Consider the following 17,361-nt stretch of genomic DNA (forward strand, 5'->3'; position numbering starts at 1 on the left):
AAAAAATACGCGTTAATACGAATGGCACTATGTAAATCGCATTGCGATAGTCAGATTCGCATTGCGTTTTACGTATTCGCATTGCAATTTACGTAATCGCATTGCGAATTGGAAAAATCGCAACGCGAATTTGAAAAATCGCAATGCAATAGTCATAATCGCGTTGCGAATCTGGAAACTGATTTGCGATATCGGAGATCGCGTTGCGAATTATCGATCGCATTGCGATTTAGTTGGTCATTTTGACAAATCCAAAAAAAATTGATTAAAATCGTATATTATAAGGCATTTTTGATCACTGAGGTTATTTTCTCATAATTCTATATTGGTTGTGGGGTTCATAAATACAATAATTTGGTGGATAAACCATACCTTCACTTCACACAAAAATCATGTAACACAATAGTTGCAAGATTAAAGATCTTTGTACTGGGGTGTTGCTGAAATTGTACACAAATCTGGCAGTCCTTGGGGCTCAAAATACACTATCAGGCAAACACAAATATTATATATATATATATAGGCCGCTTTAATACATCAACCGATCAACCCAATAGAACCATTGGTGATTAGAGGTTCCAGGTTCTACTTGCACTGCTTACTGTCCTCCTGGATTTCTGTTCCATGACAAATACGAAGGATCTCCGAGTCGCCTGAAATGGTAACACGATATCTCATCAGTTACAACAACACAATATTAATATTTCGATACTCAAGACATGGATATGGAGATATGGTAATCCAATTAGCCTCTAAATACATGGAGTTCTTAGAGAAAATTGGACATGTATCATGTCCAATACTCACCTAATCAAATTAAACATGAATCCGAAGTAGTACTTTAGTAGAGAAAATAATGACCAAAAAAATCTACGAGAGGACGCTACCTTTCAAATACCCCTAAGCATCCTATCCTAATTTGTATTACTAACATGTCATTTTCACCCAGGAAGAATCATGTTCAAATAACAGCAACCTTCCATATGAGATAGCTAAGTCTAGATGCCTTGTTTGAGTATGGGTAGCATGAATATAACCAAAGAAATTACCTTGGCTTGACCAGGTAGACTACAGTGAAAGACAAAGCCAAAAAGAAGCACAGTCCACCGACCGTGAGATAAGCAATGCCGAGGAAGTCGTTTTTCCCACCAAGCCAGCTAGTAGTTGAAAGCACAAGTTTCTTCTTGCCATTGAAACTATATGTGTTGTAGTTGTTCTCCAATGTCACATGTATGACTTCATTTGGTTGGAGATCCCGTTCTATCTTCCCATACAGTTTTCTAAAAGTTGGCAGTGCAGCAGTTCGCATCCAAACAATGAGGTCTTCTTGCTCACTTAACTGTTATACAGATCAAGCCGGATAAGTTTACCAGTAGTTCAATGCAGGTAGGAAGGGCTTTCAAAGATAAAACAAATGCTCCTTTGACGAAAAAATTTTGCAATCACATGTGCTGTTTTTTTTAATGAAAATTGAGACTTGAGTTTATTCTGAGATATATGCTTTTTATTTTCATTCTAAATCACTAGTTGTTGAAGAAACTATATAGGGCATAAAATAGAACAGTACAACAATGTAATAACAGATATGAAGACGAATGCTTACCGGGACAGTTGGATCAAGACTTTTACCACCTATAAGAGTTCCATTTTGAAAATTTCTAGGAAATACATCATTCCCAAATTTACTATCCCTATCACTCTTCCAGGAGATCTCCGTCTTGTTCACTGCCAATTGCTGGTTGTTGAGGGAGAAATTATAGGTATCATTAAATAAACTCCAAGCTATAAGACCGCAGGGGACAATCGGCTGGCCATTAGAATCGTCTTCAGGCTTACAAGAACTAACATCATTCCAACTGCTATTGTCTTTCAACTGTGAGTCACTTCGGCTCTTCACGTATCTGAATTATGAAAGCCATCACCAAACTTTATGCCAAAGAGTAATCATAAATAAATATATTTCCAAAAAGGGAAAAGGAAACAAAGGAGCAAGAGTTAAAATAAGATCAAAATAAATACCAAAAATACGGGGTGAAGACAATGAATTGTCATCAAACCAACGGAAAAGAGAAATCAAGCACACAACCGAATCCAAAAGCCTAAAGAAATAGCATGAGAACAGTTTAATCTATAAATATAAATACTTTAGTGCCCCCAAGAACATCTCAAAACAATAAAAGAATCTAACAATGCATAAAATTTTTAAGGATCTAACTACTAACATTCCTACATAATTCCTAAATCACACCATTCCTTCAAAGATCACAAAGTTCCAAACGACATATTGAGAAAATCTGAACAAGGTGGTTTGTTCACTGAATATTTTATAGTTATACATTTTGACAAAGAACTTCTGTTCCATTGTAGTAAAAATATATTTTCATGATGTCTGCTACTGAAAAAAGGATATCCTCAACATCATTTTAAAGATTGACCAATACACAATAGAGCATTTAATGGAGAGAAAAACTTGTAGAAAAGGTGGAAAAGATATACCTCCGATGATTCTGGTAGAAGTTGTCGAGTTGGTAGTAGACATAGATAGGCTGCTTCATGCGCTTTGTAACCTAGGAAAAGTAACAAGAGAATGGTAAGAAGATGTATTTATTTTTCATTTAACTGCTGTAGCTAGTTATGATCAGTGATATCCTAATATGAGACACTGAAAACCATGGTTGGGACTTGGAAGAAAGCATCATATTGGACTCTAATTTCTTTATTTATGCCCGCTTACATAAAGACATAAGCAAAGCAGTCAACTTTAATGTGTGCTTGCTTGTCAATCGCGCACATCCATTAGTCAATATTCTGTTGATATATGCTATATAAGAAACTTACTGTCAATCTTCTAGTGCATGTCTTGTTTGCATCACTCTGTATGAATGAGACCTTATTGTTTCTGAAATCTTGTGGCACACATTCAGTTTCATATCGATCAATGATTTCGACGACCTGATAAAAAAAGGAGTTAAAGCTTAACCAATACCAAAAGGGAAGAAAAAACCCAACAATGCCAGATTCTATTTTTTTTCTTCTTGTAATCATACATCTTGAGAAGCAAACAGAGAAACCACTCCAATAGGAATGAAGACAATGCTAACAAGGATAAAGGCTGATATGACCTGCATAACAAGAAAAGCCATAATTAGCAAAAATAGTTTTCCTATATCACCATCAAATTGCAATATAGCCATTGTTTATGGACTCAAAATCAGTAAAACCCTAATAACCCACCCATCGTGGCGTGAGAATTGGCTTGCAAGCTGGAAGCTCCTGCTGGGTAAACTTGGAGTCTGAGTTGAAAATCAAACAGAGAAAGAAAAGGTTATTAACTTATTATTGCAATCAAGAGTCGTGAAAACAAAAGAATTCAAAAAGCATTCTTCAGTTCTGACATCTAAAATCACAAGTACAAAAGATGAACAGTTAGATTTGACTAATAATTCAGTACATCCAATAAGCCCTAATTACAGTTCTAACTTTGGAACAAAACAAAACACGAAACTAGCAACAACAACAACAAAAAAACCCGATCATGCATCAAAATTACTGCAAGTACAAGAACAAATAAAAGGGGAAAATCAAAAACTAAAACTAGATACTAAATTGCATCAAAGCTAGAAACAAGAAACAAAGTCAAACAACAAAGCGCGTAAGAAGAAAAGAAAGGAATTTACATTTGGGTCGCTTGGAATTTCTTCTAGGAGCAGAAGAATCAGCAGATCCAACACCTCCAGCGCTGGATGATGGAGTATTGGAACTCATCGGATCAAGCTTCTTCTTTTTCTAAACAAAAAAAAATTATGATCTGATAGAAAAGAAAGTAGAAAACGGAGAAAGAATTAGAATTGTGGGGTTCGGGAGAAGATTGCTATGCAGTACTAATTAAAGATGAAGAAAGAAATAATAAATAAAAGGGTATATACTAATGTTGGGTTTATTCGACTTTAAAGGGGAAGGGAAGGGAAAAGCAAGTTTCTCTCACGATTTGAAAGTCCAATGGGCAATGGCGGGGAGGGGAGGGGCGGCACCAAATGCTTTCTCCGAGCCGTGGTGTGTCTAACTCGGTCTAGAAGACGTAATAGTCAAGACTGAAGTTTTATTTGTCTGGAGACGGCTCTCGGTCAAACCTCTGCCCCTGCGTTGCCATTATCGCTTATTACACCAACTTTGGGGGTTTGGCAAAACATGAAAAACATGCCAATCATATTAAAAAAAACGTACGTTCATTTTCTTATACTTTTTAGAAAAATATAAATTTCAAAGATTAAATTAATTAGTCGTCTGTTTTATTGAAAATATATTTTAAAAAATTATTTTAAGAATTATTTTATATTGTTTGAATATATTTTGTAAATCATTTTTTACTAGTTAATATTTTTTATAATTATTTATTATAAATAATAAATAATATTATTTATTAATGAAATTTTATATTATTACAATATTTAAAAAAATATATAATATTATATTATGAAAAATATTAATAGATATATTTTAAATATTATTAAAATGTTATATTAATATTAAATATGTAAAATAACATTATTTTGAAAAAATTGAGAAAATGTTTTACAATTGTAAGACATTTATAAAATATATAAAGAAAATTATATTAACAAAAAAAAGGTAAATTACATTAACCTATTTGTTTTACGTAACGTTTAAATTTAAGGAATATTGTGGGTGATTTTTTAAGAAATAGGAGGGCTTGGAAATTATTTAAAGATTTAAGTCATTTATTACATTACACATGAAATTTGTTATAATTGGATGATTAATTATATAAAATATAACTTATCATATGAATTAGAATAAAATGGTATGAAATTCGTCATTCTTTTTGACGAATTTTAATTTTTAATATATTTTATAAAACTCGTCATTCCCTTAGAAAATTTTAATTTTTTAATATATTTTATGAAACTCGTGCATTGTAACAAACAATCTAGATCCTAAAATAATTTCAAAGAAATTTATTTTTAAATTTTTTTCTATCTGCATTATTTAGCTAGAGAAGTCCAACTAAACAAAAAAAAAAGATAATAATAGGCAAGCAACATGACGTTGACTAGTACGAGTAATTTCGGTGGTAAAAAATAGTTATTCATTGAGATTTCAGATTCGAACATCATGAAAGTCAAAAGAATTAAATATTAAATAATTAAAAATTACTTTTGAATAAATATTGTTTGATAGTTACCCAAATTAATTAAAAAAAATATCATAAACAAAAATAACCACAATAATTTAAATGGTTATTAAATGAAAAATCCTCATTTATTATTTTATTGAAAAAACAATTCAAATAGCATTAATTGAAAAAATATCTCTTAAATTGTACATGTAGGATTACCTCCTGTTCTACGAAAAGCGAGTTTTATGATTTATTGTGTCCTTTATCAAAAAAATTAAATGAAGTTATTTGAAAATTTGAAATATCCCATGCAGAAAGTGAGGTCTTTAAAATGTGTTTTGTATAACATGAGTAGTCCTATGTGTATAATTTAAGATATTTTTTCAATTAATTTTGTTCGTCCAAAAAAATTAATTTTTGGGTTTTTTTAATAAAAGCATCATAATTTAAAGGGTAAATTGTAAAAATAACAATCAATCTTTTAGGATATTTTTATTTTAGTCATTAAACTTTTTTAAATTTGTAATATAGTCATTGAAATTTTCATTTGTTTTCATTATGGTTACTACTTTCAGGAACTAACTTTTTTTTAAAAGAAAAATGACCCTCGTTAAAAACTTCTTTTAGGCCTGTAAAGGGGAAAATAATGCCCTAGAAACTTGTATTACTATAAGTATAATCGTTGGATACAACAGACTATTTAAGCTAAGGACAAATTGTTTCAAAACACGTAGTATTGCCAGACACAACACCCGCCATACTCGAGAACTTCACCATTATTTCATCTAAGGGCATGTTTGATAGACTGTAATTAGTTTTTTGAAAAATAATTTAGGTAAAATGGATTGCCTCAAAACTTTTTTATGTAAAATGAATTGCATGAAAATTGTTTTACATAAAATTAATTATATAAAACTGTTCTACGTAAAATGAATTATATTTTCTGAAAACAACTTTCAAAAATTATTTTTCGATGTTTTGAAGATATTGTGTAGATCATTTTTCACTTATAGATAATGAGTTACATAAAATGAATAAAATTCGGTTCAGTTAATATTTTCCCAAAAAATCGGTTTGATTAACGGTTAAAGATTTTTTTTAATTCAATTAATGATAATTCAATTCGATAAGTGATTGAATTAATCTTTTGGAGACCCTTTGTTTTAATTATTAGTATTTTATTAATATAATACTAAATTATTATAGTAATAGTAAATGTATAAATTAATATTACTCATTATTAATAATTTAATAATATTCTATTTATAAAAATAATAGATAATATTAATTATTTTAATAATTTATTATATATTATTAAATTAAAAATATAATAGCATATATTATTATAATATAACTGAGTAGATACTAATATAATATTAAAAATATAATATTATTAAAAAATATTATATGTATATTAAATATTTTAATAATTAATAATTTTATTAAAATGATATAAAAATATTAAATTAATACTAAATAAATAAAATAATATTTTTTGAGTGTTTATATTTAAAGTGAAAAAGTTTGAAAAACATTTTATCGAAATGAGACGGTAAAACATTTTATAGAAAATACAAAAGAACTAGGAAAATGAATTACATCAAAAAAATTTATTACAATTATCGAACACCGAAAAATATTTTTCGCAAAACCAATTACACCTATCAAATACTAAAATATATTTTTCGAAAAATATTTCTCACCTATCAAACAAACCATAAGTCTCAAACACAACTAAAATTCCCTCACCATGATTTGATTCCTCAGATTTAATCCAAATCTCGTTCGATGTAAACAGTCGTAGTCGGTAGTAATAGCAATCATGGTTGAATTCCCCAAGCGGTCGGAAGCAGGAGATCTTTCACTGACCTTCACTTGTTAGAAGTAAACCTCTTAACTTTAATCCCTGCTCAAGGCCGGCCCTGGGCCGGGACAGGAGGGGAATGCCCAGGACCCATACATTTTTTTTCTGAATGCATACAATGTTTCAGCCTACTAGCTAGGGGCCTCACAAATTTGTTGATTTTTTTACCAATAAAAGTTGAATTTTTTACCAAACATTAAATTTTTATTATTAATTGTTCATTTTCCAACATTTTAACTGTTCAATTTCTTTAACATTATTTTTAAATTTTATATTTTTCAAATTTAAAAACAAAATCAAATTAAACATTTTCAACAATTAGACATCTTCAACTTTAAATTTTTCAAATTTCTAACATTTTATTAACGGTTATTTTTTTTATAAAACTCAATGAGGAGAAATAAATTAAATATAATCAACTTGAAATTATCTATTATATATCTCAAAATTCATTTGAAAATTACTAGTTACTACTATGATTTTTCAATTCAATTCCAAGTTCAAACATAACTATGAACGTAAAATTCTGTTGGAATTTATTTCTTTTAGGGTTTTTATTAGTTTTTTATTATATTTATTATTATCAAGTTCTTGGGTTTGTTTTTAAAATTTATTTTATTATACAACGATCAATAATTTGATTTTCAAAATTCTAATGTAAATTATTTATTTAATTCTAGAGTTCATTCATTATGGTGTTGCGGATTTGATATATAAATACTTCAATCGATGATCTCCCTATTTTACAGGTGCTATTATTCTTTTTTACATTAGTTGCATTGCATATAATGTCGTCTAAAAACAATTTGTCTGGTAATAAAAATAAAGAAAGAGATGAGTTAATAGAATCGCATAAGGGAGCTCTTAGCAAATTCTTTAAAAACAAAGTAGGAGAACCTTTTAATGAAAATTTAAATGATGTTAATGTGAATCTAAATAATATTGATAGTTCTCCAAATTATACCAGTGTGGGTGCTACTGATGTAAATGGCCATGATAATATCCTATATCATATAGATGATAACATTTCTAATTTAAATGACCATAGCCATACACAAAATGAGTCTAATGTTGAGGATGTTGGGATTGATCAACACTTAGTCCCTCCTTTAGACATTTATGATCCTAGAAATTGGGGTAATCTTGATAATAAATCTAGAGATATTTTAGTTGAAAAAGGACCTATAAGAGAATTGAATTTGAAATTTCCCTTAACCAATAATTCTAGGCATTTTTCATATGCTTATTTTTCTAGAAAATTGAGTAATGGAGAGACTAGTGATAGAAAATGGTTGGTTTATTATATACATATAGACAAAGTTTATTGTTTTTGTTGTAAATTGTTTACAAAGCAAAACAACAAGAGTTATTTAGCAAATGACAGATTAAATGATTGGAAGCAACTTAGTGAGAAACTCGAACAACATGAGAATAATATCGAGCATATGACTAACATGAATGTTTGGAGTGAATTAAGAGTGAGATTAAAAACTAATAAAACACTTGATAAAGATTTACAAGAAGGAATTTCGAAAGAGAAAAAACGTTGGAGGAAATTTTTAATAAGAATAATAAGTGTTGTAAAATGTATTACTAAAAATAATTTAGCTTTTCGTGAATCTAGTGAGAAAATTTATGATGAGAGTAATGAATTTTTTTTTGGGTTAATTGAAATGATTGCAATATTTGATTTGCTAATGCAAGACCATATTAGACGTATTCAAAATGAAAATATTCATTATCATTATCTTGGTCATAAAATTCAATATGAACTAATCTCTCTATTGGCTCATAGTATTAGAATTTTTATTCTAAAGATCATTCGGAAGGTAAAGTATTTATCTGTTATTCTTGACTGTACCCCTGATGTATTCCATCAAGAACAAATTATTCTAATAGTGCGATGCGTAAACACGTCAAATAACAAAATAAAAATAGAGGAGTACTTTCTAGAGCTCTTGAAAGTGGATGATGCACCTAATTGAGACTTTTTAATGAATTAGTAAATACATTACAATCTCTTGAGTTGAATGTTGATGATGTGAAGGAGCAATGATATGATAATGGCTCTAATATGAAAGGAAAACATCAAAGAGTTCAAAAGAGATTGATTGAAATAAATCCTAGACCTTTATATATGCCATGCGTTTGTCATGATCTTAAGCTTATGTTTAGACCCACGATGCCGATGCATAAAAAATTGTTCAATGAATGTCATAAAGTTGAGTGATGAAGGATTTGTATTTAAACTAGCTAGTCTTGTTGGTGATCCTTAACTATTGGTTTTTAATTGTATTATATAAAAGCTTATAATAATATCTAGGTAAACTATACAATTAGTCATCCAACTATTAGCATATTTCTGCTTTAGTCATCAAACTATGAGAATTTTTAATTTCGTCACCAACATCTTTTATTGGTTTGGTTTTTGTCACCATCATTAAATTGTTAATGAAAATGAGGATGTGTCATTAGGGTGAGTAAAAGTATTCTGATTGTAACGTTTCATATTCGACGTACAAAAAAACACTTTAGTAGTAATAAAAATATTAGAAAAAAGTAGATGTTTTAGTTGGTTTTCAATTTCATAATAGAAATTGCTTCAACTAAATAGTACATACTCAAACTAGAGTCAACTTTAAATCAAATTTAAAATCGGCTCTAGTTTAAGTACAGTAGTATTTTGTTTTCGAATTTAATTTTGTCACTCTTAATTAACAAAAGATTGAAACTGGATGGATTTTATTCTGAAAGAAGGGGGTGTATTAAAATTAAATACGAATAGGACTTGTGTGCCAATCAGAATTGCAACGACTGTGTTTGCGTTATAAGAACCAACACGGCGTCGTTTTATTACAGTTGAGACTTAACAAACAATGAAACGGCATCGTTTCATTAAAGAAGAACAAAAATTAAAATGGCCCATGCAGGTCTCGAACCTGCGACCTTCGCGTTATTAGCACGACGCTCTAACCAACTGAGCTAATAGGCCTTTTGAATAACGTGTACATTTAAATAGATAATGTCAATGATTTGTTCCTCAAAAAAGACCTTTTGAATAATTTGGCTGTTACTAGATAAGAAATAGTATTTTCCCCCCAAAAATGGTTAGCAAAATATTACTCAAATGGTATGTGAAAATAATATGTATTTAATAGTAAAGGCTTTAGATTGTTCGGCTATTAAATTATACAAATAATTAATTGAGAATAATGAAAAAGCTCACTAATAAACAATGTTTTTAAAATTGGACCGAACATTGAACCGGTGAAGTTATTGGTTCACTGGTTCAACCGGATTCAACCGGGTTCAACCGCGATTGAACCGAATTTTATATAAAATAATTTTTTTTTAATTTTACATAATGTTCAAAGCAATATTAATATATATGTAACACTTTTTTTAAGTTTACAATATTAAAAAGTATAAAAATATCACAAGTCATAACATATATAAATTAAAAGCCATAAAATTAAGTGAAACAAAATGATTCAAATCAACTACAACATAATATTTAAGGTAAAACATATTAAATAATAAATATAATTATATAACTATAATCAAAAAAATAAAATTGGAGCTTAAAAAAATCATAACAAATGATGTCATTTGGTTTAATTTAAAAAAAACAATCCCACGTGACCAAGAAACATAGAAGAACATCCCAAAAGTTTAAAGAGTAAAAATATGATAACAAAACAATCCTACATGGCTAAGAAACATAGAAGAGTATCCCAACTTACTTCTATAAATAATAGATATAATTTGACATTCAAAATCATGAAGCCTTTTGGTGAGCACAGAGCGAACTATTCTTTCGCTTCAATTGAGCTTAAATTTTAGACTTCAATAACTTCTAATTTTTTTTTGAGTTCGAGCCTTTTTGAGTTCAAGTTTTAATATTATATTTCGAGTTCGAGTTGAACTTGATAATTTTTAGCTCGTGAGTTTTTGAGTCAAGTTGAGCTTACTTTTAAAGTTTTCGAGTTCGAGTCGAGCTCAGCAATACTCGAATTTAACTCGGCTCGTTGAACAAACGACGTCGTTTGGTTTAATTTTTTTTAAAAGAAAAAAAGTGAAATGGCGGTTCAAACTGATTTTGTCGGTTTTCAGCCGGTTCATTGTCAGTCTGATTTTGTGAGATAACCGGATTGGACAAGTCACTAATTTACGGTTCAACCGGTTGAACCGGCCGTCCGATCCAATTTTGATAACCATGCTAATAAGTGTGTGTTTGCAAAGCTATCCTTGAATTCAAGTTATTTGATGGAATCACGCAAATTATGAAAATTCAAAACAAAAACAAAAACCTAAAAAAATGAACATCTACTAATGTAGATGTAGAAATGTGTATGAATCCATGAATACCGAACCTAGTTGACGCTCTAGAAAAGGGAGCAAACCATAACCCTACGCTTTGATTTTGGCGGGAATCTCGTGAGAATAATAGTAATACAAAAAAAAGTAATTAAATTGCGGTAGCCGCAGCAGCCATGGCGTTTGAGTGATTCAGTGTAGGGATTGCAAACGGGAGGGTCGGGTACCTTCTCCTCATCTTCATACCCACATAATATTTTTTAATTCATCACCCGCTCACCACTTATGATGGGTACAAATTTTCAAATCCACACTCGCCTACGCGGGTATATTTTCAAATTCATCCCCACACCCACTACCCACTAGCAATATACCCATCTAGACTCGCCTAACAACAAACTAATGGGATGTTGGAGTTGGTTCCCAGACAGTTCGTGATAGGGTAGCAACGCATGCTTCAATTTGTTAGAGGAGTGGCTCTACGAATGTTATGGAGACAGATTATAGGGAGCATGTAATCGCAGAGCTGAATTGTTGAGTTACTTTTAATTTTAATGCTCATAGTACACCTAATATGAGTTTTGAGGGGCTAAAGAACATGAAAACTGTTGCTTTTGATGTTAATGTATATAGTATGATTAATTTGTGTTCAGATAGGTAGTATGGGTTAAAGAATATGAAAAGTGACGTGGTTAGTGGAATTATAGGTTTAATCAAATAGTCGAATATTTCCCTAATTAAAGGCCAAATTAAAAACTAAATATCCTTAATATTTGGTTAAATTATATGTTATATATTATACAATATTAAAATTTATAAATTAATTTCTAAAATTACACCTAAATTCATAATGATCTAAAATTTAATAGATATTTAACTGGGCGGGCGGATGCAGGGTGAGTAATGTCTCAAATCCATTACCTGCCCACCACCCACGACGGGTACCACTTTATAAATCCATACCCTCCCACTACTCGCTAAAATTATACCCATTTCCACTATAATTAAAACGGATACAATATGAAATCTACGAAATTATACCCGCTTGCCCTCTCTAATTCAGTGTTTGCGGAATAAGAATAGATAAATGGGGTCGGAAGCTCCTCGCCCAAAATGGGCATCTACTCCTTGCATTATGGGCATAGATGAAGCCGGCCGTGGCCCTGTTTTAGGTTTTCATCTCATTCTTTTTTTATTGCATTCGATTTCCCCCCAAATTTTATCGTCACATTTCACTCATGTTTCCTCGGTCAATTTTCTTTTGGTTTTCTGTGTTTCAGGACCCATGGTGTATGGATGCCTTTACTCTGCTCGCTCCTACCAGAAAACTTTAGCTACCTTGAATTTTGCCGGTTCAGAATTTCTTTTCTTTCTCCTTTTCCCCTTAATTTCGTTTCAAAGTTTAAATTTTTACACAACGATATAACATGCGGCTGGGCACTTCAAATGCATATTGTAGTGTGTGGAACTCAATTATTTTGGTTGGTGTAAGCATATAAAATTTAGGGAAGATAAGGGTTTCATGGAAACATTATTGGTAAATGGAAAACGAGTTGTATGGTTTAATGAGTTTTATGGCATTCTTTTTTGTTTGTAGATTCAAAGACTCTATAAAGGAAGAGAAAAGAGAAGAATTGTTTGAGAATTTAAAGGCTGACGATTCGATAGGGTGGTCTGTTGATGTTATAGATCCAAGGGAGCTCTCAGCTAAAATGCTAAATAAGTCGGTTACTTCAGTTGCAATATCGTTTAGCTTTTCCTTTGTGTGTTTTTCATCTCTCTCACATGATTTCACACGTTTGATTGTCGATAGGAAAAAGGTGAATCTGAATGAGATATCACATGATTCTGCAATTGGTCTCATCAATAGGGTATTGAACACGGGAGTTCTTCTAACTGAGGTACAACTCCTTCTAACCTTTCTGAAACGAGCTTGCTACTGCTTGCATCTGTTATTTTTACACGAATATTTCGAGTATCTTAGGTACTTCACGAGCAAAATAAAGTAAACTCAATGGCGTTGTTATTGTTGTGAGATATTAAAAGAACTCTTACATTCAAAATCTAAATCCAAATCTGATAAACACATAATATATTGCAGGTAAAAGTTTACTAAAATGAAGCTTGGTAGATTTAACTTATGCTAATATCTCTAGTCTTACAAGTATTGTAGAGTGGTGATATTGTGCACTAATTTGATAGAAACCTGGAAATTTCAACAAAATTGTCTCAAAACATTCTTTTGTTCCTAGTTTTTCTAGTGAAATTCTAAGAAGGGGAACAATTTCATGACCTGTTTCAGGTTTACCTTGATACGGTTGGAGATGCCGACAAGTATAGGATCAAACTGTCTGAAAGATTTCCCTCCATTAAATTTGTTGTTGCAAAGAAGGCTGACAGTCTTTATCCGGTTGTGAGTGGGGCGAGTATAGTTGCTAAGGTAATCAGCTCTCCTTTCCAAACCCTCACCTTTGGCTCATTCTGAACTGATTTTATCTTTATTTAACCATGCAGGTAACGAGAGACAGAGCATTGCGAGAATGGGTGATGGAGGAAACATGCGAAAACATGAATAGGAGTTTTGGTTCTGGATACCCAGGAGGTTGGAACTGCTTGACATTATCTTATTTCATATATGTATTATCCTATTGGCAAAGGTTAAATCTTTGATTTGTTTAGATCCTGAAACAAAGGCTTGGCTGGCACATCACAAACACCCGGCTTCGGATCCCCAACACTAGTCCGGTTCAGTTGGGGTACATGCACTTCGTACTACAAGGATATGGTTGAAGTGTTATGGGAATCGGATAAAGCGGATGAAGATGTTGCTAATGGAAGCAGCGCGAAGCAGTTGAAGTTATGTTGGATTGGGCAAAAGGAAGAGTGAAGAAATAGAATCAAGTGGCAAAGGGAGATGTAAGTTCTTCCAGTCTCGTAAAGCTTGAGCTGCACCCTAGTTTCTAGGAATGAACTTTTTTAACTTCATGATTTGTTTCTTGGTTCAACCGATTTTACATTTTTATAAATTTCTCTTTTTATGACGTTTTTATTCAATTATTGCTGAATTAGTGATTAACCGATTTTGACCATTAATTTGATTTTAATCAATTTTTAAACCAATCTTCAATTTGATAAAAGAATTTAATAATTCAAACTTGGGTTAAATTATATCAAAAGATTATTTAAATTGATTCTAATTCTAAATAAATACGAAAGGGTATTTATTCCAACAATTTCTCAGGCATCGCCAAAGCTTGAAAGCTTTCTTTTTCAGCCAAGCTCTGATTGCTCCTCTCTTCTTTATTGACCTCTGATCTTAACTTTAAGCGTCCAATTAAACCTTCCTTCCGGGAGAGGTATGGATCTCGGCATCCGCAATTGCACATCAAACATTCCAAATGTCTCCAAAGGTGTTGGAAGGTGCAGGTTTTCAGGTTCGATTTTAATGCAAAGCTGTCTTCATACCTGAAAACTGTATGGAGATTAATCGAATGTGGAGTACATACATGTAAATAGCAAAAATATGATGTCCCAGATTCAGATCTTAAAACGTTTATGATTAAGTTCATTACCCAAAATCCACATCTCCATGAAGATAGCTTAGAAACTAATATTCCAGTTCTGATAACTATGCATATTACGCAAGGAGTCTGTCTGTCGTAGAGATGCGAGAGAAACTATTACTATCAATAAAGAACATGAGCATACCTCAGCAACAAGTTCATCTTTCGTCACAGGAGAGTGCAATTGAATTGGGTCATCTTTCGTCGAGCGGGCATGAAACTTTTCAACATTGATAGATCTCCTCAACATCTATAAAATGCAATACAAGTTTGTTCCAGAAAAAGGCCGACATAAATGAAATTACTCTTTTCAAGCTTCAACGAACTTTTGAAAAAGAAAGTTTTTCACAAGTAACAAGTTAAAAAAATGATCACTTTTGCCATCTTTTAGAAGTTAAACAAGTCCCACTTCAAAACACCATTGTTTAACAATATATGCTTAGTTCAGCTGCTGTTAGTCTACCCTCAGAAGGCAAGGTCCAACATTTCAGTCCCTCACACCTTGACCTTGCTCATCTCAAACCCTTTAAAAAGAAAAACACACACACATTGTTGAGGGGTCATTTCTTGTGTATTCATGTGCATCCAGGGGTAGGGAGGATAAAAGTATCAGACAATTGAACTTGAAAATATATTTACTAGATTAACAGCTTCATGATAGGGAACTAACCAGCCGATTATAAAGTAGACGATATGCTGCCTTTTCATATTCTTTGCTTTGATCTTCCACATTCTTCTTTGTAACTATTTGAACCTCTTCTTCCTTAGGTTGGTAAATCTGGTGAAGTAGACCATGGGTAAGTTATTATTTAACTCTAAAATAAAAAATAAAGATATTCTGCATATCAGAAGTGTCTCCACCAAATCAAAGATGTATAATTATCTGAAGTAAATAACGGATTTTTACTTCGTCTGTATCAAATGTCCATAAGAAACATATGAATCCTCAAAAAGAGTGAGAAAGTACGGAATAACTGATATAATTGCATTAGGAGAGTAGGAGACATATTTCCTCCTTAAGGCTGTTAATAGCAGATGATACACATCTAAGAAAAGACACTACTCATAACCAGAAAAAGCTAACTAAAAGCCAACTGCAAATAAAACTACTGTTACCTGGACTATTCCCTTTTCTTAGAATATCCGACTTATACACGTTCAGACATGGACATAAGGGTAGAAAAACTTAGGGAAACATATGCACATATCCATCATTAACACGTAATTATATTGGCAATTTGGCATCCACTCCTTAAGTTAGATGGACTACTCATTTTCCTGATATAATTGTGCCTGACATGTATTTATACATAGTATAGAGAGATACTCCTCTAAATATATTAAAAACTTATAAACAATGAGCGTACGTATATTGTACACATTACCAGATCCAAAGTCTGATAAACATAACTCACCCGGGTAACATAGTGAAAACGTTCTACTTTATGTCAAGCTTGTTTTGCCTTAAATATGTCACTAGAAAAGGTTGATAAAAGAATAGAGATCTGTGTTTATAAGGGAAAACAAATTGATGCATATTTGTTTGTAAATTAAGAGTCCAATTTTGATCAATATGAACCGAAAAACTTCTTTCTTATAAACAATCAGCATTACAAGAACACATGTTCCGAAGTCCGAACATTAAACACAAATTCAAGAGAGAAGAAAAGCGACCTTACGCTGCTCCCTAATGAGATAAGCGAATTTATCAATATTATGAACAGCGAGCAATTTCGGCATCAAATGATTGCGAAAATAACCAGGAGCAACTTTAACAGTCTCACCAGCTTTGCCTAGCTTCTCAATGCTCTAACACATGGAAACAAAACAAAAAGAAGTTCAATTTTTCAGTTAGAAACAACCAAAAAACGGTAAAAAAAAATTATCGATTTGAAAAGATTCACCTTCATAAGAATGACGTCCAGTTTTCTGTGTCTAATTCCTTGACAAGCATAGAGCATAAACGATCATGGCTTTGGACATTCGTTTCTTTGATAATTTGCCTTAGGGCATTTCTACCATGCTGTATATAAGACATACTTGATTTCAAGTATCCGAATTTCGCGACGGGGCGGGAAATGGCCCGCCGGCGAACGGCGTAGTTTGGAGCTCAGATGGGTTAGGGTTTTTCAAGTGGGATGACAAACTAAAACCACATCTCATGTCCATTTTCCTTTTTGTTAATTTTGTTTTAAAATTGTCCTCGTTAAAACCACGTCGTTTAGCCTTTGTAAGACCTAAAGGCTAAAATTAGTCTTCAGGTGGGCTAACTATGCATTTGATTCTATACTCCAGCCGAATTTATGTTTAGTTCCTATATAACAATTTGGCCCTTTTATACAAAAAAATCATATCGATTTAAGAGTTTATGTAGAAGATTTATTATTATTAACTTTTAAACAATAGGATATTGATTTCATTAATAATGGAATGAATCAAAATTACAACACATCAAAATATATAGAGAAATTTGGAGACAA

General features: G+C 31.6%; 1 protein-coding gene, 1 non-coding gene and 2 pseudogenes across 2 annotated transcripts; 1 reads left to right on the plus strand and 3 right to left on the minus strand.

The window, feature by feature from the left end:
* Window positions 1-357: 357 nt before the first annotated feature.
* On the minus strand, window positions 358-3,917 carry LOC120154590 (ALA-interacting subunit 3-like). The gene is made up of 8 exons (XM_039166291.1): window positions 3,678-3,917; window positions 3,235-3,293; window positions 3,048-3,122; window positions 2,839-2,952; window positions 2,497-2,567; window positions 1,604-1,901; window positions 1,050-1,339; window positions 358-653 (listed from the first exon to the last, which is right to left on the minus strand). The coding sequence occupies exons 1-8, from the start codon at window positions 3,763-3,765 to the stop codon at window positions 599-601; spliced, it is 1,050 nt and encodes a 349-aa protein (XP_039022222.1). The 5' UTR covers window positions 3,766-3,917; the 3' UTR covers window positions 358-598.
* A 6,002-nt stretch (window positions 3,918-9,919) lies between these two features.
* On the minus strand, window positions 9,920-9,993 carry TRNAI-AAU. Its single transcript has one exon. It is a non-coding gene; the product is annotated as a tRNA-Ile (tRNA).
* A 2,393-nt stretch (window positions 9,994-12,386) lies between these two features.
* LOC120154593 lies at window positions 12,387-14,278 on the plus strand (annotated as a pseudogene).
* A 340-nt stretch (window positions 14,279-14,618) lies between these two features.
* On the minus strand, window positions 14,619-16,993 carry LOC120154591 (annotated as a pseudogene).
* Window positions 16,994-17,361: the final 368 nt, after the last annotated feature.

Source organism: Hibiscus syriacus, unplaced genomic scaffold (genome assembly GCF_006381635.1).
Source record: "Hibiscus syriacus cultivar Baekdansim isolate YM2019G1 unplaced genomic scaffold, ASM638163v2 tig00111132_pilon, whole genome shotgun sequence".
Classification (NCBI taxonomy): domain Eukaryota; kingdom Viridiplantae; phylum Streptophyta; class Magnoliopsida; order Malvales; family Malvaceae; genus Hibiscus; species Hibiscus syriacus.

Excerpts from the sequence above, each read along its gene's own strand:
- LOC120154590 (XM_039166291.1), bottom strand. The coding sequence starts at position 3,765 with ATGAGTTCCAATACTCCATCATCCAGCGCTGGAGGTGTTGGATCTGCT. Across the intron at positions 3,294-3,677 it reads AAATTCCAAGCGACCCAAAT|ACTCCAAGTTTACCCAGCAG; the intron begins GTAAATTCCTTT and ends TTTTCAACTCAG. Across the intron at positions 3,123-3,234 it reads CAATTCTCACGCCACGATGG|GTCATATCAGCCTTTATCCT; the intron begins GTGGGTTATTAG and ends CTTGTTATGCAG.